This window comes from Diceros bicornis, chromosome 26, assembly GCF_020826845.1.
Source record: "Diceros bicornis minor isolate mBicDic1 chromosome 26, mDicBic1.mat.cur, whole genome shotgun sequence".
NCBI classification, from domain to species: domain Eukaryota; kingdom Metazoa; phylum Chordata; class Mammalia; order Perissodactyla; family Rhinocerotidae; genus Diceros; species Diceros bicornis.
The window spans coordinates 13,904,316-13,927,890 of NC_080765.1; the positions used below are offsets into that span (position 1 = coordinate 13,904,316).

The 23,575-nt window shown below is 57.9% G+C and overlaps 1 protein-coding gene across 3 annotated transcripts in view; it reads left to right on the top strand.

Annotated features, from left to right (window-relative positions):
• PRKAR1B (protein kinase cAMP-dependent type I regulatory subunit beta) overlaps positions 1-23,281 on the top strand; it is a 149,509-nt gene extending 126,228 nt beyond the window's left edge. For 2 of the 3 annotated variants that reach the window (XM_058569459.1, XM_058569458.1), the window contains exons 9-11: positions 753-874; positions 20,992-21,073; positions 21,594-23,281. In XM_058569459.1, coding sequence (XP_058425442.1) covers positions 753-874; positions 20,992-21,073; positions 21,594-21,766 — 377 coding nt within the window. In that variant the 3' untranslated portion in view covers positions 21,767-23,281. Of the gene's footprint in view, positions 1-752; positions 875-15,274; positions 16,234-20,991; positions 21,074-21,593 lie in introns of those variants that run through there. The other variant, XM_058569460.1, reaches the window with a different exon arrangement.
• The last annotated feature ends 294 nt before the right edge of the window (positions 23,282-23,575 follow it).

Below are 23,575 nucleotides of genomic sequence, written 5' to 3' on the forward strand. Positions count from 1 at the left end.
CTGATAAGTACGGGCCAGGAAAGTGTCTTTTGCCAAAAAAGAAATAGTTAATCAGGCGATCATTATTTTCTTATAAAAGGATCATGTGTTTTTTTTCCTTCCTGCGGGTTCGGGATGGATAATAACAGGAGGGGAAGGCATGAAAAAGAGTGGAGAGGTAAATAGAATTTGCAGGCTTTAAAAATAAATTGGCATTGGAAATTAGTGTTTTGACCTAAAATAACGGAAGGCATACTCTGCCTCAATATTGCAACATAAGTGCGGTTACCGTTCTTTGAGTGGCACTGAACGGCGTTTCCTGTGAACGAGGAATTGCTCCAACTGCTCTGAATTATTTTAAACACTTAGCAGCCCAAGTGCTTAGCTGTGATTCTATTGTTTGCAGAAATATGGGCGGCTCTATTCTTTTGAAGGGAACAAAAGCATTTTCATACGACGTTAGCACAGACTCAACTTTCATTATTTACGTTAAACCCATGCTGTGTGTCGGAGCAGCTCCCATTCCAGAGCCCCGTCCACCTGCTGAGGATGGAGTGTTTAGCGGGTGCGTCCTGGGCCCGACTTATCGTAAAGATACCAGGCCCTCCTGGCACAGAAAGATGCTTCTGTTTTATTTGTTTTTCTCTCGCAGCAAAGCCTGATGGCTGGCCGCAGGGCTGACAGTGTGGGTGTTTTCCAAGAAACATCCCCGGGGTGACGCGCGGTGGCCTCGTGCCCTAACACTAACTCCCTCTCTGTCTCGCCCACTCTAGAGTCCCTGGAGAAGTGGGAGCGCCTGACGGTGGCCGACGCCCTGGAGCCCGTCCAATTTGAAGATGGAGAGAAGATTGTGGTCCAGGGGGAGCCTGGGGACGATTTCTTCATCATCACGGAGGTGAGTCGTGTGTGTGCCGCGTGTTGCAGGCTCTGTGCAGGGGTCATTTGGCGGGGCAAGTACCGCTCTGGGAGTGGGGGTACCGAGGGCCGTCTGCTCTGAGTTCATCCCACCCTCCTGAGGATGAGCCTCCATCCCCCACACCAGCTTCAGCGCGGGCCGTGTGGGGCGATGGCCTCACACATTCGCACTGGTGTCCAATTGGAAAGGTCGCCTCTTAAGAAATAGTGTCAGGTCCCCAAGCCCACGTGTGTGACATCGTACAGAACTGAACACGTATACACACGTGCGAGCGAAGATGAGGAATCTGAACAAGATCGGGGACGTGCCCATGTCAGAACTGGGGTTGACGTGATACTTAGAGATCTGCAGCACATTATCCCTGGAGGAAGTGTGTAAATTGAGGGCACCCGGGGTCTCTCCCTGTTGTCTTTTACCACTGTGTGCAAATCTACAACGATCTCAGATTAAAAGTGTTATTTTCAAACGTGGCGCCAGGTCCCTCAGCCTGGACACGATGAGTCTCTCTCACCGTCCTCAGCCCCCACGAAGGGCCGGCGACAGCTGGCTCTGGGGCCGTAATCCGTGGCGGCCACGCTCAGCCTGTCACTGATCGGGGCAAGCAGCTGCTGTGGCCAGCACATCCCGCCTGGGGCTGAGCCTCGGCCGTGGTCCCCGGAGAGAAAGCCCCTCTGGCAGGCGGCCAGGCCTGAGTGAGTGACCGGCCTCGACTGTGGGCAGCTGCCCAGTTACATGGAGCCAGAAGTATGTTCCTGTTTGGCTCGTTGCCTTCTTCTCTAGTCCTCACGGGCGGGAGGGCTCATGAGAGCATGTTCTCCAGCTGTGTGTTTTGCTGTGGGAGGAAGGGGGCCTTCAGCGTGGCTACTTGTACCATCATCGTGGCTGACATGCCCATCCTGCCCCACAGCCGCCCTTGGGGGCACCACCCCATCTGGGGGGCAGGCGTGTCGCTGCCTGGGGACCACGGGAAAGAAGGCAGGTGCAGACACTCAGCTCTGTGGACGTTTGGCCAACGTAACCCAACTCGGGAGCCTCTTTCTTGTCTGAAACAACAGACGCAGAGTTTCCCAGGTTGTGATGTGGACGAGGAGGTTCAGAACCCTGTTTGTAGGCGCTCACCCACGTCTGTGACGCGGTCCACGCAGCCTGAGCCACTCGGATGAAAATCAATAGATGTAGACCCCCCTCCACTCGCCACTCTCATCTGGGCTCCTGCAGGAGCCCTTCCTGGGGGATGCGTGTTTCGGCTCTCCTTTCGCCGCCTGCCTGCGCTTCCTTGCGGGAATGATCTGGAAGGCTGTAGAGGCGAGTAGGAGAACAGCGGGAGGGAGATCGATGGTCTGGGGGCGCATCTGAGGCACTGGGAGGGCGGGGCACAGGCAGGGTCTTGATTGTGGCCAACCCTAGAGCTTCACAGTATGCATTTGGGAACCTGGTCACCTCCCTCCCCCTGTCCCAGCCCTGAGCCTGTGACAGAGGCGCTCAGAGAACGCTTGTTGAGTGAATGAATGAATGAGTGAATGCATGTGTGAATGAGTGATGGAGGCCGTCTCCAACCGCAGCTTCCAGAAGGCTGCGTCAACATTTCTGGAAGGATGGCCTTCGTGGCGACAGATTCTCGGGCAGCATCCTCATCCTTCAGGTGGGAGCCTCATTGAACAATAACGTTTCTTGAAAAGGGAAGAAGGACTAAAAGCAGAGGCAGAGCAAACTCTGATTCTCGTCAGTGGTAAATGAGGTCTCCGCTCAACAGACGAGAAGGGAGCCAACCCAGCATCGTTCAGCACCCGCCTCGCAGCCGTGACTTCAGAAACGTTCATTCTGAAGGCTCAGCCCTGAACTTCCCCAGAAGCTAATGGCCCCACGCGAGAGGCCCCGAAGCCTTTGGTCATTGCTGCTCTGAGACGCCCACGCGATGTGGCTCGTCCATTGCAGCTCTGAGCTCCACGGTCAGCGGCCGGCTGCTTGAGTGCGCCATCTTGGATGTCCATCCAGCCCAGTCGAATCTTCAGATGAGCCACCCGCCTGCGACCGCAGAGAGACCCAGGGAGAGCTGCCCAGCTGGGCCCAGCCAACCCCCCAGGACCCTGTGACAGTGACAGAGTGTGGTTTCAAGTCACCAACTTCTGGGATTGCTTATCAGTTCTCGTCAGTTGTCACCACTGAAATAAATATGTGCATGGAGCCCCCTCCTTGCCTCCCACCAGGATGTGGACGGCAGCTCTGATGACCGCCGTACCACCAATGTTAATAAGAAACTGGTGGTTACAGGCCCAGTTCGGCCCAGAGACGAGTTTGTATTGGCCTGCACAGTGTTTTTTTTTTTTTTTTTTTAAACATTTGAGTTAATTGTCGATATTTGAAAATCAGGATATTTCACATAAAAATCTGGATCTCTTAATTCTCTTTGAAAATCTGGCGTCTGGCCACTTCAGCCCTGCACCCTGTTGGCCGCACCCAGCTGGACCTGCGAGGCAGCTGCCCCTTGGGTGTGCAGGTGCCCCCAGTTTGCTTCAGTCCTCACCAAACCCTCTTGCCTTGCTGGTGGGCTCCGCAGGCACTCCCAGGCTTTTCCGTCTACAGCCTCAGCTTTATGGTCGTGAAGCCGAGGGAATGAGTAACTCTGGCCGGCCCAGACAACTGTCCATTATTCTCAGTGGACCGAGGCCTCCTCCCAGCTGGGTCCAAGGCCACGGGTAGAAAAACCGTAAAAATGTGTGTGAAAGGCACAGGCCAGAGAGGGGCCCTCCTGGAATGCACAGGGAAGGAGGGGGCCGTCCCATAGTCGGTTACGTAATTGATCACGGTATCAGGAGCTGGTGCTTTCTGAACTCAGGACGTGCCAGGTGTTGCGCCAAGCCGGGCGTACATGTAATCTGACCACACCCCACAGGGGAGGCTCCGTTAGTGGTCCTGTCTCGCCCGGGAGAGGGGGCAGAGGGCTGGTCCTTTGCCCAAGGACACACGCGGCCAGCAAATGATGGAGGCAAAAGTCAGCCAGAGTCTCGCTCCTGATCCCGGTGGCTCTGTCCTGTGTGCTTTGCTCCGGGTGCGTGTGCGTGCATGTGTGTGTGTACATGTGTGCGTGTGCATGTGCACGTGAGTCCAAGTGTCTCGCGCTTCTCATTCTAGAGTGATGTCGACAGTGTGAGCGCTGCCTCCTGTGCGTCACGTTCCTCCTCCTTCCTGTCCCCTGGCTCATGTTTGGGACTTGACTGTAGGTGTTTCCTGTCGCCCTGGGCGTGTTGCTACTGCTCGTCTGTTGAGGGTCATTTTTCATGACCGACTTTGAGGGTGAACCTGGCACCAAGGCTGCGTGGTTTTGTGTCACGAGCAGCTGATTCTCAGAGACCCCACAGGCTGCCCTGCAGAATCACCGAGAGATGGTGCTGGGGGTGGGCGTGACTCCCCACCTCCAGGAGCTCCTGAGGCCTCCTGCACAGAGAGAGTCCAAGAAAGTCTTTCCAGAGAGCGAGCCGGTGACGGTGACCACCGGCTTCTGTGGAGAGGTTTCGGCTTTGCGGCAGGAATGTCTTCCCGCCGTTGACGGAGTGCATGTGGTATGTGGGGTGGGGGATGAGAGGGGGGCCGAGGCACAGGCACATAAACAATGTATTGTACCGGCCTCTGGAATGTAACCCAACCCTCTCGGAAGGTATAGTTTTCACAACGTTGTAAAATGTATTTGAAGTGGTCTCCTTGGCAACTCAAATTTTTTCCCTGTTCCTCTGTGATCAACCAAATCTGGTCAGTCACAGTGGGACCCCAGGGTTGGAGGGAATCAGACGCTCTCAGGACTGAAATGCAACCCAAGAGGCGTTTGTAGCTTCAAGCTGTTGTTTCCTGCATGGCCAGAAGCGGTCCACGGGCCACATCTAAGACAGACGGGCGGTGTCGGGCCCAGCCACCAGCTCTGTTCTCTCCCGGCGCCAGGCGAGCCGTCTGAGGCCCCGGAGGCCGTCACGCTTTTGACAGGGTTGGGAGACTGGGGTTGGGAGACGAGCGACTTGCGTGGCCGCCCGTCTCTTGGGGCTGTCCCCTTGGTTTAGGAGGCTGCTGGGATGGCCCCTGGTTTTTGGGTTTTGTGTCTGAGTGGAGAAGCCTGACCTGTCAATTAACCCTGGAGTCAGCTGAAGGAGGAGTCAGCCAATATATGGAATTAAGCAGGAAACGTCAGTGTTGGTTGTGTATGTTTTCGAGACCAGCAATTCCACCCCATGGGCTGTCCTGTTGTTAGATATTCTGAAGGTCTCGGTGACAATTTGGGTGGTTGACATTTTAGTAAGAGGAGAGAAGTGACAGTGGCCTTTATTCTTCTAAAAGACTTTGCAAACAGCATTCTGACATGCTGACACTCTGGTTGGAGCTGTGTTCTTTTAATAGGCTAATTGTGCATTTCTACTATTTACCCAGAGTTCTCGTGACACTCATGGAGCCAACTGGACAGTACAGTGCACTGCCATGGAGTCAGTGGGAGAGGCGCCGGGGCCCTGTGGTTACCTGCAGTGAGGGTTAATTTTATGGGTCCACAGGCCATGGTACCAGATGTTTGGTCAAGACCAGTCTAGCTGTTTCTGTGAAGGTGTTTCTCAGACTCAACTGAGGTTGACATCAGCTGACTTTGAGTCGAACAGATGACCCTACATGGTGTGGGTGGGCCTCGTCCAGTCAGTTGAAGGCTTTACTTAAGAGAAAAAAGACTGAGGTCCCCCAGGAAGAGGGGACTCTGCCTGCACACGGCTGTTGGACTGGTCACAGCACCTGCTCTTCTCTGCTGGCCTACCCCGCAGTTTGGACTTGTAGCCCCCACAATCACAGGAGTGAATTCCTTAACGTAAACCCATCTCTCTCCACATACGCATCGTTGGTTCTGTCTCTGGAGAACCCTGATAATACACCTGCCTTCCAACTCTTCCAGAGTAGTGAGGCCTCCGTGTAGGTGTGTGTGGGGGCCGGGGCCCGGGCATCAGGCAGGCAGGTGGCGGAGGTGGCGGGACTCGGGGTCTTCGCTTGGCTTGCAGATTGGTGCCACCTTCTCTCCTTTCCTGGAGGCAGAGGGGACATGCCGGGCCTTCGGGACCAGCCGCTCGTTCCCTGGGGTCGACTGACCAAGTGTCCCTCTTGGTCTTGGCAGACACCCTCAGGTTCGCACAGTTGTGCCCATCCCTCCCTGAGAGGGTTTTTAAAGCAAACTGTCTGGTCAGCTGTGCCCATGGCCAGTTGCAGACACACTTCCACTGGAGGCCTCGTCCCTCGGCCACAGGATCGCGGGCTCCTGCCTCACTCCCCTCACTCACCCACCCGCCCTCTGCCAGGTCTCCCTCTGTCCCTCTGCTTCCTCCTGGGTGGATGTCAGCGAGCCGAGCCCCCGAGGGCTGCAGGAGTGTGCAGGGGCTCGGGCCTCGCTCTGCTCTGCTGGAAGACGTGACAGTTCTGGGAGCTGCTGTCCCCCAGTGCCGGGGAGCCTGGTGGAGACCCCCCGCCCCACACCGATGTGGGAAACGGCTCCAGCAGACCCTCATGGAGTCATTGACACCTGCGGTCTCCAGGGGCCCAAGTGGGAAGGCAGAGCTAGGCTGCAGGACCCCAGCCTCCCGTGACCCTGGAGGGTCTTTGTGCGGAGCGGGGACCCCTCCTGGGGGGCGCAGGCTTCTCTGGTCTTCCCGTCTCTGTCGCTCACACCGCCTGTCTCTCAGCCCCTCAGACACCTGGTCCCAGAGCTCTTGGAAGTATTCCCCTCAGAGCAGAGCGGGATCATTCCTCCTGAGACCCGAGAGTGTGAACCTGGGGCCTGACAGACACAGAACGGAAGGTACCAGCGGGTTTTCCCAGGGGCCTGAGCATCCTTTGCCTCCCAGGCCTCGACCTGCAGTAGCCTGTGGGGTGGGAGGTGTCCTGGCCATTCTCAGGACCTCTTCTAGTTTCCAAAGGCCTGGAATTGCCTGGTGGCTCGAGTAGCTCTTGGTCGCCCGGCTGTGAGACCCGCAGGGGTTGTGGCTACGGAACAGACCTTGGCTGCCTCCCCGGGGAGAGAGGACATTCGGGCCTGGCAGAGAGGACAGGATGTGTCGAGAATGCGCCAGGTCCTGCAAGGCATGCAGACCGCCCAGCTGTTCCCAAGCCTCATCAGAATTGACGTCTGGGATCTCGCTCTCCAGGAAACCTTCCGAGGAGGATCTGGGTGGGGCTGGGGGTGGGGAGTGGGAGTGCAAGTCGGGGCATCTCAGGTTCCCTCTGCTGCATTCCTCTGTGTGCCCCACTTTCTGTGTGGCCTGGGGACAGCTGCACCCCGAGAGCTGGTTCCCCATAAAATCTCGAGGGTGCGATTCCCTGCTGGCTCCCACACTGGGCTGCGCAGCCTGGGAGGCGTTGCCATGGAAGTGCTAGATGGGATTTATCTCCTCTCTTAACAAATTAAAGTTATGAATGTCCACAATGTGGAAACAACTTCAACACAGCACGTTTCGCAGCCACCTTTGGCCTGGAACCTTCCCTGCTCGTCACGGGGCCTGCTACTCATCCCTGGATGCCTGAACTAGGGGCAGGATGTTCAGAATCCACCGTCGTCTCTGCAGAATTTGAGGAAGGAGATCTCCACAGGCCCCCGATGACATGTCCCATCTTTGCATAGGGTCATTTGTGACAGCCCATGTGCGCCCCTACTGTGCGGCAGGCTGAGGCATCAAAATACTGCCAGTGGGGCGATGGCAGCACCTGGGCGGCACCCTGATTTTTGCAGAAGGATGATTGTCGGACCCACTTGCTCTGGGTCCTGCGTGGAGAAGGGGCTGGGCCAAAGCAGGAAGGCCGGTGGGGTGGAGCAGTGACCTCCAGATGATGGTGAGTGGACCCAACGGATGGGGAAGACATGGGCGGGCGGGTGGGGTTCGTGTATTGAGGTGTGCGTAGAAGTTCTCCAGGTGGAGAAGGTAGAGGAAGGGCATCCTGATAAACATTACACCTCAAAGGTTCATGTGGGAGCAGAGAGGCGTGAGGGCAGGGGCAGCGGGTGTTGTGGGAGAGTGGGCGCAGGGGCGGTGCAGGAGGGGGAGTGGTCCAGACACAGGGGGAGGAGGAGGCCGGGCTGGATCACACCCACCCTGATGTTCAGGTTGTGACCCCTGCACGGATGGCAACACCCACCCCCAGGCTCTCTAAGGGGCCTGGGGGACGCCTGGTATGTTTGGTTCTGTCCTGGGACCCTCCTCCCTGTGAGTCCATCTGCGTGGCTCACTCTGGCCCTCCACCCGCCGGGCCACGTTCTCCACTGCCAGCTGCCTGGGCCTGCTGGGAGGTGCCCTAGGCCGGTCAGCATCTGCACAGGGTCAGGCCGTGGTCTTGGCCTCTACCTGGCAGTTACTGTCACGTTTCCGTGGTTGGTGCCAGACCTTCCCCGTCTGGGGGGGACTTAGCGCAGTGCTCACTGGCCGCGGGTCAGTATTGAAGGACAGCGGTCTTGTTCCAGCTTCCTCTAGCAGAAAACTAAAATCTCTTTTCCAGTTTGCCCGGCTGGGCTAGGAGCTCAGGCCTTCATCCTCGTGCCCTACAGGGGCGGCCCGCGGTAACCGATGTTTGCCGCTTGTGGCCTGGGTCACTGGCAGTGAGAGGTGTCAGCGTTCTCAGGAGTTCGTTTTTTTAAAAGACTTTATTTTTTAGGGCAGTTTTAGGTTTACAACAAATTAAGCAGAAGGAACAGGGATTTCCCATATACCCCCCAACCCCCAACATGCACAGCCAACCCCACTGTCAACAACCCCACCAGATGGTGCATTTGTTACCACTGATGACCTACAATGACACGTCATCATCACCCAAAGTCCACAGTTTACCTTAGGGTTCGCTCTTGGTCTTGTGCATTCTGTGGGTGTGGGCAAATGCACAGTGACGTGTGTCCACCATTATGGTATCCTACTGAGGAGTTTCACTGCCCTAGAAGTCCTCTGTGCCCTGCCTGTTCATCCCTCCCTCCCCACCCCTGACCATGACTGACCTTTTTCTGTCTCATGGTTTTGCCTTTTCCAGAATGTCCTATAGTTGGAATCATACAGCGTGTAGCCTTTTCAGAAGTGGCTTCTGTCACTTAATAATATGCATTTAAGTTTCCTCCTCGTCTTTTCGTGGCTCGATAGCTCCTTTCTTTTTAGCGCTGAATACTACTATTCCATTGTCTGGAGAGATCACAGTTTGTTTATCCATCACCTGCTGAAGGACATCTTGGTCACTTGCAGGTTTTGGCAATTATGAATAAAGCTGCTATAAACACTGTGTGCAGGGTTCTGTGGGGACCTGAGTTTTCAACCTGACCCGTTGGGTGAACACCAAGGAGCGTGATGGCCGGATCTCGGTGGGTTTGAGTTCACCCTCGCCTGGTGTCTGCTTGGTGCCCAGATCCCCCAGCACCTCTGAGTGGCCTCCTGCTCCACCCTGACCCTGCCTCGGGGGTCTCACACCGGGAGCCTCCCAGGCCCTGTCTTGGCGGCTCTGACATACACTGAGAGGGTCGCAGGAATCCGAGGGCCCCCGGGCACTGACCCATCTCATTCCTCGTTGCCGGACGGCCTCGACATCTAGGGGCTGGGAGGGCTGCCTGTCCCCTCGGAGCCCCCTCTGGAGGCCCTTCCGGGCAGGGCAGGCCTCCACCCACACTGTGGGTGGGACTCTGGCAGGCGAGGACAGCTCCCAGGCCAGCCGGGCGGGGCACTCCTGGGCTCCTATGGGACCACACTGACTTGAGGGGGGATAAACCAATGTCCCCTCACATGGCATCTTTTGCTGTGTGCTTTCCTGTGATTCAGGGCCCTCTCAGCCACCGTCCCCAAGAATATTCTGTAGAGGAAGAATGGGGGAGGCCGCAGAACCAGCTGCTGGTGCCCGAGGCTGGCCTGGAGCTCCGTGCATCTGCGTTTAGAGATGGAGCCTTTTTTAAAATAAATTTTTAAAAATGATGCAAGTAACTGTCACTTGCTGGAGTAAGACCAGTGACCCAGAAGTACCTTCAGGAAAAGATGTGCTACCCGCTACATCCCCACGACAATTGGTGTGACTTCCCAATGTGTGCCTCCTCCTGAGGGTTTCTTTTTGATTTTTTTTATTAATGTAAGAAACATTGAAAGGGAGGAATGTTCCCCCAAAAAAGCATGAAGGGCTCTCCCTTCCCCCACCCCCCAAGGGCCTGTGTTTCCATCTCAGCCGTTCCCAGATCTCGTTTTCCGCTCGGGTCTCCCACGGCGGCACAGGCGTCCCCAGACGAGACAGATGTGGAATGTCTTTGCTGGATTCCGAGGCCCTGCGTTATCTGTACACGATTCCTGGCACCAGGAGGGGGTTAAGCAGCGTGCAAAGGCCGTTGCCATAAAGACGGATGTTTTGGCCGGGAAATCCTAACAGATGCTCAGTTCTGGATGAATCAATTTTCGAGGGTGTCGAATACCCCCTGGCCCCACCGCCACCCAACGGCTGGGAGCCGCGGCTGCCCGAGGGTGGCTTTGGCCTTGGTGGGACCGATGGTCGTGGGCCCCTCTGCTCCCCACTGGAGACGGCAGCTGAGCGGGGCTCAGGCTCTCGGGACCCCCGCCCTCTGGAACCCCATGTGCCCAGAGCAAGCAGTGACCTAGAGAGAAAGTTGTTCCCTACCATCGAAATACGGCCAAGTGTGTCTCTTTAATTCACCAGTGTCGGTCCACAGCTGTGGCGCCCCGGCCCCGCTGTCCTTCCCCAGGGTCAGCTGCTGGGGCTTTGAGGGAGAGGCTCCTGGTACGGGGCGGCTTCCTGGACACCAGTCATGCCTGAGATGAGCTCGAGGTCACTGCGCCCTGAGGCCCCTGGGCCCGTGAGCCGCTCGGGACAGAGCGGGGAGGAGCGTGGGGGGCCACCAGGGGGCCCTGCCTGACAGAGGGACACTTGGGGAGCCCAGAGTGTGACCCCTGAGGAGTGTGGGCCCCTTGAGACTGTGCGGGGACAGGAGAGTGAAGGCCATGGGGAGGGCCGCTCAGATTCCATCGCCAGGCCCTTTTTCTTTTTTGCTGAGGAAGACTCGCCCTGAGTGCACATCTGTGCCCATCTTCCTCTATTTTGTATATGGGATGCCGCCACAGCATGGCTTGATGAGTGGTGTAGGTCTGCACCTGGGATCCGAACCCATGAACCCTGGGCCACCGAAGCAGAACTCACCGAAGTTAAACCATTATGTCATCAGGCCAGCCCCAGCCAGGCCCTTTTTGAAACAATTTCTAGTTCTTTAAATTGTGGTAAAATACACATAACATAAAATTTACCATCTTAACCATTTTTCCATGTGCGGTTCAGGGGCATTAAGCACATTCCCGTTGTGCTGCCATCCCCACCATCCATCTCTGGGCCTTCTTCATCTTCCCAAACTCTGTCTTCATTGAACACTGACTCCCCCTCTCCCCGCCCAGCCCCTGGCACCCACCATCTACTTTCTGTCTCTCTGATTTTGATGACTCCAGGGACCTAGTACAAGTGGAATCCTACAGGATTTGTCCTTCTGTATCTGGCTTATTTCACTTAGCCCTGTGTCCTCAAGATCCATCCGTGCTGTAGCTGGTGTCAGAATCTCCTTCCTTTTTAAGGCTGAATGATATTCCATGGTCTGGATGGACCGCATTGTGTGTATCCATCCAAGCCCCCCCCCCCCAATTTTATCTGCTATAGTGTTGATGATGACCATGAGCGCCAACACTTTTCAAGTGTTTCCTGTCACTCATTTCCGTATTTAGCTCATTTGATCCTATGAGTCCCTGAGGTCGTAACCACCATCCTCCCAATTTTGCCAATGAGAAAACGCAGCAGGAGAAATTAACCCCCGAACAATCACCCCCCGATCAAACTCATCTGAGTCTTGCCAGAACCTGGGAAAGTCGAATCAGTAGCAACTTATGTTACAGAGGGGAAACTGAAGCTGGGAGAAGCAAGGGACCGTGACCATGGCCGCCCAGCCGAGCCGGGGCTGGAGTTGCGGCCCCGCGGTGCCCGCCCCACGCCAGCATGATGACTCTGGGCGCTCAGGAGACTCCCCATCCACCTTGCCGTCCTTGAGACTCCCGCAATGACCAGACCAATTGTAAATGGAGGTTCAGGCGGTCAGTGAGTCCATTCATTCCCTGGCTGTGGGAGGTCCCTTTGCCTCTCTCAGCTGCTCCAGGAGGGACAGCACTCTTGACCTGTCGTCAGGGTAGTTTTAGCCTCCCTGAGCACGAGACTCGCCCTGGGTGGAAGAAGGGGACGCCTGAGAAGCCGGACGTCCTGCATGGCCTCAGGCCTGGGAGCTGGGAGCCCCTCGTCCTGGGGGCCTGGGAAGAGGACAGCTGCACCGGCCGTCACCTGCCCCTCCTTTGGGTCTGAAGCACAGATCCCTAGAAGCAAGACCAGGCTTGGTGTCTGCTTCTGGGCTTCTGGAACAATCCACTGGTGAGATACCCACACTGAACTCGCTTGGGGCCCCGGAGCCCCAGCAGGTGCCCCAGGCCCCCGCTCTGCCCCAGCCTCGCCCAAGGGATCTGAGACGGTGGGGATCCTGGGGACTTCCAGAGCACCCGCTGGAATTGTTCCCAGGCAAGGCCGAGAGCTTCTGCGTTCTTCCCACCCCTGCCAAACCGTAAAGGAATGAAATGAAGCTGTGGCTGGATTCTGCCCCTCGTCCTCGCTGAGCAAGCATGGAGATTCCTTCCTGGGGGAGCAGACCAGCAAAGCGTCCGGACAGGTCGACGCAGCACCTGGGTTCCGGGCCAGCATGTCCCTGGGGTTGTCTGCTCCAGGATCCGTGAGCCCCCTTCTCGAGTGCCATCGGGACCGAGCAAACACTAGTAGTCCTTTTTTCAGAGGAGCCCGAGCTCTGCCTCTGTAGGTTTGTTCCGGAAGCACTTTCCAGGCCCCGTCCTGTGCTGGGTGTACAGATCCACCAGCAGAGCCCGTGTCCCCCCACCTTGACTATGGAGAGGCCTCTGGGCCCCTGCCAGGCTCGGTACCCGCACCTCGGGGAGTTAATGGGGCATTGCAGGCAAAGGCAGGGAACAGCCTTCAGACTGAGGGAACAGCATGTGCAAAGGCTTGGAGGTGTGTTGTTGCGGCCTGAGCTGATGGCTGAGTGGGGAAGAAACACCTGGACAGAAGGCCCCAAAGGTGATGGAGAGCTTCGAGCTGTGGAGAAATGGGGCCAGGGTTGTTTGGAACACAGGGTCCTCCTGGAGGGGGTCCAAATGGAAGTCTGGATCACCACGACGGCCCGGAGGAGGCTTGAGGCAGAGGCCGAGAGGCTGAGCATGAGGGACAGGTCTGCACACTGTCCTGGGCCCCTCGCTGCCCCTGATTTCCCTGGGGGGGCTGGGAACCATGGACCTGCAAAGACGGCCGTTTAGTGGGGAGGGGCCGAGTTCTGTTTAGAGGCGTGCATTTGAGGCATTAGGGGGCTGCTGGGTCTCTGGCTGGACCCCGAGGGCTGAGGGGGGAAGCGGAGTCAGCGGTGACGGGTGGGTGGGGTGGGGGGAGGGGAGCCTGAGAGCCTCAGGCGGCACCAGTGGCAGTGGCACAGGGAGGAGGTGACGCAGGAGCCGGGAGCGGTCGGGAGGAGGGCTGAAGCCTGGCGGCCTGCCGAGTGGGGCCGTGTTCTTGCTTTTCCACTTCTATAAAAGGTAGTGGACAGGTGTGCCCATGCACACACACGCACGCACACACAGGCACACACGCCCATGCACACGCTCAGGCATACACATGTGCTAACACACTCGTGCACACGCGTACACAGACCCCAGCATAGCACACGGAGGCTGGAGCAGCTGGTGGGAGATCCCCAGGCCAGGCCGGCTGTGTGTCCTGGACCACCCATAGATCGGCCATGTGAAGCCTCTGAGTAAACGGCACAGAGCCTGGGACCCTGCGGGGGCTCTTCTCGCCTCCCCTCTTCCTCCCACACGAGGACTGGCGTTTACAAGGGAGCCTGGGCACGGGGTTCTGGCTCATTCAGCCCTAACTGGAAAAGAAAATTGGAGCCGGAGACCCAGGCCAGCCGTGCAGACTGACCTCGCAGGTGCGGCCGCCTCGAGGGGCAAGGGGCGTGTTCAGTGTGATAGATGCTCGTGTCCTTCCCGGTTGGGGGTCTCGGGGGATTACGAGGTGCCGGGGCTGGGCGGGCTTGTTGCTGAGGCAGAGTAGAGCTGGGGTCTGGCGCAGGGAGCCCTGGCGTCTTGCATGGTGGCTGCACGTGGAAGGAAGGCCACATCTGTTGGTTGAATGAACGAGACACAGTTGGGGAAGTGACCGTGGATGAAGTGGCATCCTTGGACCCAGGTGTCACGCGGGGATACTTGTACACATGCAGGCTAGTGGCTAGGGGGCTAAACACGCTGCTGGTCCCTGTTTGGGAAGAGCCTCCAACGCTGCAGGACGCAGCTGGGATGTGATCTATGGGTGGTGGGAAGCCTTTTAGAGCTCTTTCTGGGAGCCGTCCATGACCGTCCACACTGTGGGCAGAGATGGAGCGGAATGGATGGGGGAGCCTAGAGGCTGAGGCTCTGGCCATCACATGGCAGAAGGGGACGAAGACCATGGTGGAGAGGAGGGGGCAGGGGGCAGGTTCCAGGCTCCGTGACCTGCCAGCAGGGGAGGTGTTGAGGCTGGAGCCCACTGTCTGGCCCTGCCCGTCGGGTGGCGGCCCTCAGCTGCACAGGGAGCCCAGAGCTAGAGCTGTGTCGAGACCGGGGGCAGATGACGAGCCGGGCTGTGTCTCTGCCGAGCTGGAGGTACCCAGGGGACCTCACTCGGATGCTTGGGGTTGACCACTGGGAACCACTCGACCCCAGAGCAGACGACAGGCTGCCAGCAACCCCCCCTCCCGCAAGAGGTGGAAAGAGCCCTGGGTGCCGGGGCCTTAGGGCTGGTCCAGAAAGGGCTTTGTCACTCCACTGGCAACACAGCAGAGCGTTTCCGGCCACGATGCCTCAGGCCTGTGCATGCCCTGGTTCCCCGTATCTGCAGGAGCTCTCGTCGTGCAGGTGACAGGGAGGGACTGGGCCACAGAAGGGTGTTGGGAACAGGCGGGGGCTCCGGAGCCGCAACCTGTGACTGGCACGCCCCTGTCCGGTTCTGCTCAGAGATGCGAGCTGGCACGGCCGCGTGCGTCTCGCCAGACCTGGGCACCATCCCTGTGCCCAGGAGGAGTGCCTGCTGGAGCGTCCATCACCAGTCACTTTCCTGTCCCTTGACGGACACAGCCTGGCCTCAGGAAGAACCGAGACAATAGCTGGGTTTGGAGACGGAGGACCCTCACCAAGCAGCTTTTATGGCTTTGCACCCGGTGCCACCTGTCCCCCTTCTCCCAGCTCTGGCGCCAGGGCCCACACTGACCCTGCTGTTTTCCCACAGAAGCTGCTGTTTGTCCCTTGGCCAAGGCCCCGCCCTCTGGATGATCCACGGAACATTGGCACGAAACCCGACCCAGCGCCGCGCACCAACCAGAGTGCGTTTGCAGTAGCTGCTGCGAGGACAGTTTGCAGCCAGGTGCCTGACGTCCGCACACGGCATCTTGTCAGCTGTGCCTCGGGGACAAGGAACGGGGACTTTCCTGGAGAAGTGGCTCGGGCACCTTAAAACACACAAACGAGGAGACCGCCGACCGGCCCCAAGCATCTGGAGTGCGCTGCTGGTTGGGGAGCTCAGAGCAGCCGCCGCCTCGGGGAGCAGAGATGGGTTTGGAGGGAAGGGAATTTCAGTAAAGATCCTGAAATTATCTTCCACATGGAGAAAACAGTTTTTGCTGTAATGATTCCTTCTTTAAGACCTTAAAAAGCATGGGACTCATGTTCTCGGAAGAAGTCACAGAGCTTCCTGGGAGTGTTTATAAGATGGGCTGGTTTAATCCTGTGTGTGCGCTTGTGCGCGCGTGCACACGCGTGCGGGATTCTGCTTCTGCTTAAATACAGAAACACACAGGCAGACAGCGATGCACATAAAACATAAAGACAGAGAGGTACAGTCTTAATTTTCCAGGTTTCGAGGAGTTTCCTTAGAGGTGGGACTTTGTCGGGAATGTTGAGACCCCGGGCTCGGGCATTTTGTGTCCATCCACTCTGCGTGTTTACTCGAGTGTCTGTCGCCCTCGTGACGATCTGTCGTGTTGGACGTGTGTGAAACCATTTCCGAAGCCCAGATCCTCTGACCTCGCCCCGGTGCTGCCAGGGTGACAGTGTTGCCCCCATTCTGTAGAGGGGAAGGGCGAGGCTCACACGGTGAAGGGCCTTCCCGAGACATGGGCAGCGCATCGAAGAGCCTGGTTTGGGCCCAGGCTCCTAGTGCTCGGTCCACAGGTTGATCTCAAGTCAGGAGACGGGCAACGTGCCGCCCGATACTCGGGACAGGCTTCTCCTCGGTCTCGGTCCCGTCTCCTGGCCCTGTCTGGGGAACGCCGCGGGCGAGGCTGGTGCATCTTCAGCCCTTTCTGGCTCCTGCCCTGAGGTGCACATCTTTTTAGTTGCGTTTTAATTTATGGGAAGTGATACCAGTTTCCATTTATGGCTGGGATAGTGTTTTTTTTTAAACTATTTTCATTTAAATAAAATGGTTTTTTTCTTCTGGAACTTCATACACATGGGACCGAGGAGTGTGTGCTCCTTGTCCGGCCCCCTCCACCCACAGCAGGCCCTGGCGTAGGTTCCCTCCTTCCCTCCTTGAGTGATGTTCCACCACGGGCACGGACGACAGGCCCGGAGAGGCGAGGGTCCTCTTCCACCAGGCTGTCCCTTGGCTCTGCCAGGCCCACAGCTCTGTTGTGATCACGTCTGTTGTCCCACCAGGGAGCTGATCCCACAAGGGCGGCTGTGTCTGTCCTGGTCTCTGCTGTGGTCTGCACCCTGGAGCACAGCTAGGCTCCTGGTTGCTCAACAAATACTGGGTGAATGAATGAAGGCGTGCCCTGGATGAATGAATGAAGGCGTGCCCCGGGTGAATGAATGAAGGTGTGCCCCGGGTGAATGAATGAAGCTATGCCTGAAAGAATAAATGAAAGGAGATGTACTCAGAGTTCTTGGTGAGGTGAATGGTGAGAGCCCCTGGAGGACAGGCCTGCGGCCAGGCCACCCCTGTGCCGGGAGCTGTCTTATCCCGTGTGCCGTCTTATCCCGTGTGCCAGCCTCGCAGCGGGAACCTCATCTTCCCATCTCTCTCGGCTCTGTCATCAGACTGACTCAGTCAGGGGGCCTCCAAACCCAAAGCTTCGGGGCTTGATGCCAGGCTGGGGGTCTGCTCCAGGGAACGGGGAGCCCAGGGCCCCCCCAACAAAAGTTCTCCACCCCGACCTTGACTGGTTCTCTTTCTTATAAAAGTCATATTCAGGGGCCGGCCCAGTGGCATAGCCGTTAAGTGTGCACGCTCTGCTTTGGCAGCCTGGGGTTTGTGGGTTCGGATCCTGGATGTGGACCTACACACTGCTTGTCAAGCTGTGCTGTGGTGGCGTCCCATATATAAAATAGAGGAAGATGGGCACAGGTGTTAGCTTAGAGCCAATCTTCCTCAGCAAAAAGAGGAGGATTGGCAAGGGATGTTAGCTTAGGGCTGATCTTCCTCACACACACACAAAAAAGTCACATTCACCCATTGTCACAAACCAAAAAGTTGATTTTGTTATTGATTTTGCAGAAAATTTTTAAAAATTGAAACTGTGGAAATGAAAACGGGTCATTTATACCCCTCCCCTCAGGGTCACTGGCGGCAGCATTTTCCCGTGCGTGCTCACTGGCTGTTTTCTTTGGGACCTGACTTATTTTTAGAGTTGGGTGAGAAGCAGTGAGACGTTTGGGGAATACGATGGAGAGTTTTGGCAAGTGTGTTTTTCCAGCCCCCAAATTCCGACCTACGCTCCCTGAGGACGTCTGTGCTGCCCTCACAGTGGCCTGGGAAATGAACTCAGACGGGAGGGTCGTTTGCAGGACAATCAATGGTTTCGTGGTCCTGGAAGACGGTGGCCGTGGTCACACCTGTTGTGGTGCCATGGGAACGCTCAGCTGTGCCAGGTGGAGGCCCACGCCAGTCTGGTCCACCTGCCCCATTCTCTCCCTCCTCTGCCGTCCCTCGATCCCACTCTCAGGCTTGGCTTCTCGTGTTCAGTGGACAGAGCGGCCACAGGACAGGGGCTGCCACATTTTACTGGGGGGTGTATCGTTAGGGGACGGCCTGGGCTGCCATGACACAGACCCTGAAGCAACGCGGCTGAAGATGAAGAAGTGTCTGCCCTTCTTGTGAAGCTATGACTGTGGGGATTCCAAGGGGTGAGCAGCTGCTTCCCACGGCCCCATGGCGCCTGTGGCAGAGGTCATACGGCTGAAGGAGCACCAAGGAGTGGCCCAGTCCCCCGTCCTGTCAGAGAGAGTATGGTCACGTGACCCCCAGCAAGGTGGCCCTGCGATGCCCACTGCAAAGGGAGGAGCTTGGGCTAGGTGGACGGCTGGCTGGCAGCATCTGTGTCCTCCCCGTGTGTCACGTGCCCACCTGGGCGCCTGACGTGCTTTCATCCTCACGGTTCGGGAGGGTCTGTCCTGGCACCGTGTGTGCAGGGGCCCAGACACCCTCCGTCTCAGATGTGTGACAGCTGAGAACGTTCCATCCTCCTCGGTGGTCACCTTGTATTTCATCTCGTCCAGCATGCCGTCCATGTAAGACGGGCCACTGATCTAGGAGAAATGCTGCCAGTACAGCTGTGGTTCAGTGTTTATTCCAGAATGACAGAGTGGGAGAGGTGTCCTTGCCTCTCGGAGGATGACAGATGAGACAGGACGGTGATGCCTCAGGTGGACGGTCAGCACAGTTGACCGTGGTGGCCCGCCTCGAACCCATCCCTGCTCCTCCTGCAACAGAGCCCCAGTCCTCAGCCCCATCCCCCGAGTGGGAGCCGATCACGCTGATCCCCATCCTTCCCCAGTGGTGGTTCAGGTTGAGTACGTGACCTGCTCTGGCCAGTGAAGTGTGAGAGAAGGAGGCGAGGAGTTTCCAGAAGGTTTTTCTGCTGATGAGGAGAGATTTGCAGGAGGAAGAAATGGGTTCTTTTTTCCTGCTGATTGTGTGGGGGAGGCATGGTGACTCCAGGAACCGTGGCAGCCACTGTGCCACCACGAGGGACCTGATTGAGGAGCAGAAACCCCACTGAGTCCACGAGAGCAGGAGGCGAGAACAAACCTGGATTCCTGACATGTTTCTGAGCCGCTGAATCAGCCAGCCCTGAAGCCCTCCTGCCAGTCTCTGGTTCTGTGGGATAATAGATGACTCTTAGTAGCCCTCAGCCACCTCAAGTTGGGTTTTCTGTTGTTTGGGGTTCAAAGCATCTGAACAGGTGCTTTAAGCCTGGAGTTTCCCCGGGTAATTCTGTAAATGAGGGACCTTCATTTCCACACCTGGGCTTCTGAAGAGGAAAACAATCCCAATTGTCAAGTGGAAAGTTGTCTAAAATGAGAATGAAAGGCACATAAATTATATGCGTCCTAAATAAAAAGGCGTAAACATAAGGAGAATTAGGTCAACACAACAGGGTATCAGGAAGTGTTGCCCGTCTGGGCGGTTCTCATTGACTGGGGCCGTCTGCTCCCGACCCTGAGCCGACTGCTCTCTCTCAGCAGTGGCAGCTCCCGAGAAGTTGAATGATTCCCCGAGTCTCGCTGCTGGGTGACTTCAGAGCCCGTGTTTCCCCTCAGCCGTCCCCCAGCGTGGGCTGTGGAGCCTAGGACGTGGCCTGAGCCGGCGCCAGCCCTGGGTGGGGGGACACTGAGGCTGTTCTGGCATGTGGGGGCCTGGGGCTCCATGTCTCTCTCCGGGCTCAGGGAGGGACCACGTACGCCCGAAGCCCCGAGCCTGTGGGCGCCCGGCCGAGGGAGGGTGGAGACGGCCAGTTGTTTAGACGGCTGGCTGTTTAGACGGCATGCTCCATCCATCAGCTGGCTTCATAAACACCCCAGACACCAGGAGCTGGGGTGGGGGCCAGTGTCGGGAGATCCATTCGGGGTGGGCTGCCCATTGGTGACCGAGGTTCCAGCACGGCAGGCACCGGCGGGGTCTCCTGACCCATGTCCCCCAGACCGTGGCAGGCTGCAGTTACACATTAACTGGGCTGGCCAGACCGGCACGTGAGGCTGGTCCGGGTGAGCTGGGGTGAATGAGCCCACCTTGAGACTGTGTGGGTGCTGCTGGCCGCCGGGGTTGAGGGCCCTGGGTACCCAGGGGTTGGGGGACCCCAATGCCGCAGTAGCCTCGCCCTCTGGGTCTCAGCCTCCTCACCGTGAAGTGGACGTGGCACTGGAAGGAGGCGGAAGGAGGGAGCTCGTGACCAGTCGGGGCGGCTCAGTGGTCTTCGGGAGGCCTTTGTGATGGCCGTGTGGGGGGCTCAGCCCCGGGAGTGACCTCGTGTGGAGGGGTCAGTGCTGAACCCCGACTGTGTGCACTGGGCGGTTTGTAAGAATCATTCACATGGCTGGAGGTGTAGAGAGATCCCCAGATATGGACGGGCACAGTCTCGGGTCCCCCCGACGAGAGCCTGGCCCAGTTACACAGCAGGCGAGGGGCCTTGGGCATGGACCCTCTGTGGCACCGGGTCCTTCCTGCCCCACCACAGGCCGAGCTTCTCAGGGGTGACGGCCGCTCCGTGCTCGCCGCCGCGGCTCCGTGTTAATCATTGAGCTGGCGATGTCTGCAGACGCCCGTGTTAGGGGTCCGGCGGGAGTGTGACCCTGAGACCACGCTCCTCCCGCCGTCCGGTGCGCTGGACGCGCTCCAGCCCTTGAGAGTTGACCAAGGTCAGCCGGGTGTCTCGCTGGCTCAGAAACACTTCCAGAATTCTCCCGGCTGCCACCCGGCCTGTGGGTGCCCGGAATTCCCAACACGGAGGTGGCGCGGGGCTGGAGGGGACATGATCTCTGGAGGGTGGACTCAGCCACCCCACGCCCTCCTGTCCACGAGGAAGAAAAACGGGGAATTCAGTTTATAAGGGGGGCACGTGGAAGGGAGCAGTGGGAGGGGGATTCGGGGCAGCCCTCTTCGTGGGGGACCCCTGTGCTAGGTGACTTGGGCCGGTCGATCCTTATGTGTCCCCTTGGCGTCCACAGGGCACGGCCTCAGTCCTCCAGCGCCGGTCCCCGAATGAGGAGTATGTGGAGGTGGGGCGCCTTGGGCCCTCCGACTACTTCGGTGAGTGGGGTCCCCTCCCTCCTGGGGCCATAGCTTCTCCTTGGGGGTCCCGGTAAGGGCCCTGAGATGGAGGGCTGTGGGGACCGTGGGACGCGGGCCAAGCCTCCATGTGGCTGCAGTAGAAGCCTTGACTGAGGCCTGGGCACCCCCCACGGACCCCGATGGACATGGACTGCCCCCCCGGGAGGGCAGGACCTTGGGGAGGCGGCGGAGCCCTCAGCACCTCCACCCCCCACCCGCCCCCAGGGCACCCGGGCCACACCTGGTGCCCTCGGGTCGGGCACGACACAGGACAACACCCCACTGGGTTTGAATTTCAGGTTAACAGGGAATGACACTCTGGTGTAAGAGATCCCGAATACTTCGTGGGATGTACTTACACTGAACACTTTTTTGTTTATTGGAATTCCAACTTAACTGAGCATCCTGGGGTTTTTGTTATCTTCCCTAAATCTGGGGGTTCCTCCTGCCTGCAGCCCCAGAGGGGAGCCAGGCCCTGACCCCTCTCTCTCGCCCCCAGGGGAGATCGCCCTGCTGCTGAACCGGCCCCGGGCGGCCACCGTGGTGGCCCGGGGGCCCCTCAAGTGCGTCAAGCTGGACCGGCCTCGCTTCGAGCGCGTGTTGGGCCCCTGCTCCGAGATCCTCAAGAGGAACATCCAGCGCTACAACAGCTTCATCTCTCTGACCGTCTGAGCGCCCGCCCGCACCCGCAGCCCCGCTTCCCGTATGCTGGTGTCCGTGTCCGTGTCGGGGAGGCTGCAGGGCGGGGCTGGCGTCCCAGCCATTCGGGGGCCACCCCTCCCTCCGGACTCACATTTGGAATAAAACAGTCACCTTGTGCATTTCAGAAACAAAGGGCACACAAGACGCACCCCAGGCCGAGGAGGGGGTGGCCGTGCCCCCCACACGCCTCCCTCCTCTCCGTGCTTGAGGGCTCATCTTAGGGGACCCCCGTCACTCCTCCCAAGTCTTCAGGGGGACACAGGAGTGTGCTCGTCCCCAGTGGCCGAGGCGCCAGGCTGTATGAGTCCGAGCTGGCCTGGGTCCTGTGGGCGGGCCAGGTCTTGCTGGAGCTGACCGGGGGACGAGGGTCCCTCTTGTCCCTCTTGTCACCCTCCTCTCCAGAGTCGGGCCAGGCAGCTCCTGTCCTCCGGGGCCCTGTGATGTCAGGTCCCCATGTCTGAGTCTGAATGTGGGGTGATGATGTCCAGGGGGTCCCCACAGGGACCCTTGGGCTTTCAGCAAGAAGTTGAGGCTTAAGAGAGAGAGGGTCCAGGTCCCTCCCTCCAATGCTGCCTGCCCCGAAGAGGGTCCCATTGAAGATGTCAGGGTGGGAGAACCTCTGGGTGACGTCAGCCTCGGAGAGGAGGGAGGCCCCGGAGTCGGGGTCCTGACTCTGGGGCAAGGGCCGTGCCGGCTGCGGGGAACTCACACGGGCCCCAGACCTGCGTGTTTGGAGGAGTGGACGTGGTCGAGTGGCTGCGCTCACCTCTCTTGGAAAGTCTGCCTCGGGTGGGCTGGGAACTCTGGCTGCTTTGCCAGACAGTCAGGGGCAGTCAGTCACTCTGGCCTGCCGAGACGCCCAGTATGGGAAGGAAATACCATGTGAATCAGGGACTTTCCGAGATCCGGTGAGCAGAGTTCTGGATCACTGTTCTCTCTGAGTCAGGAGGGGTGACCCCCACACTGACTGCTGCCCCACTTCGTGGAGAGCTGGGAGATGAGGAGGGGTTTCCTGAAACATGTTCAAGGTAAAGAGGTCAGAGCCAGAGTCCCTGCGAGTCATTCTCCAGCAGACACACCTCCAGTTACCACGTGTCCACGTCCCAGGAAACACATGCAGCCCGTTGTCCTAGCATCGATCCTCCTGATTTAGGAAAATAATATGTGAGACCAGCCCTCGGTCCCCAGACCTAAGTCATTGGTTGATTGAACTCCCCCTTAAATATCTCCTCAATCCAACATTGACGTGAGTTGGACGGGCCTAAAGAGCCTCACGAGCTTCTGGTGACCTGAAATTCAGATGAGATAGTGCCGCCGCCCTGATTTTGCTCCTGCCTATGCGAGTCCGGGGGAGGCTGCCCAGTCCCAGGTGACCCCTGGCCAGCCCCACCTTTGCCTGTGGACGTTTCTGTGACATGTAAATCCCGCCTATTTATCGCGATGTTCTGAATGCTGCATGTGCCATTAAACGTGCAATGAAGAACCTCTGCCCCACTGGGGAGTTTTGGTCTGAAATCTTTAATAGAAGAAGGTTTTTTCTCTTCTCTTTTGTTTCTATTGTGGTGAAATAGTCATAACATAAAATTCACCATTTTAAGTGTCCAGTTCTGGGGCATTAAGTACATTCACATTATTGTACAATCATCACCACCATCCATCTCCAGGACTTTGTCATCTTCCCAAACTGAAACTATGTCCCCATTGAACACTAACTCCCACCTCCCTCCTCAGCCCCTGGCACCCACCATCTACTTTCTATCTCTGTGAGTTTGACGACTC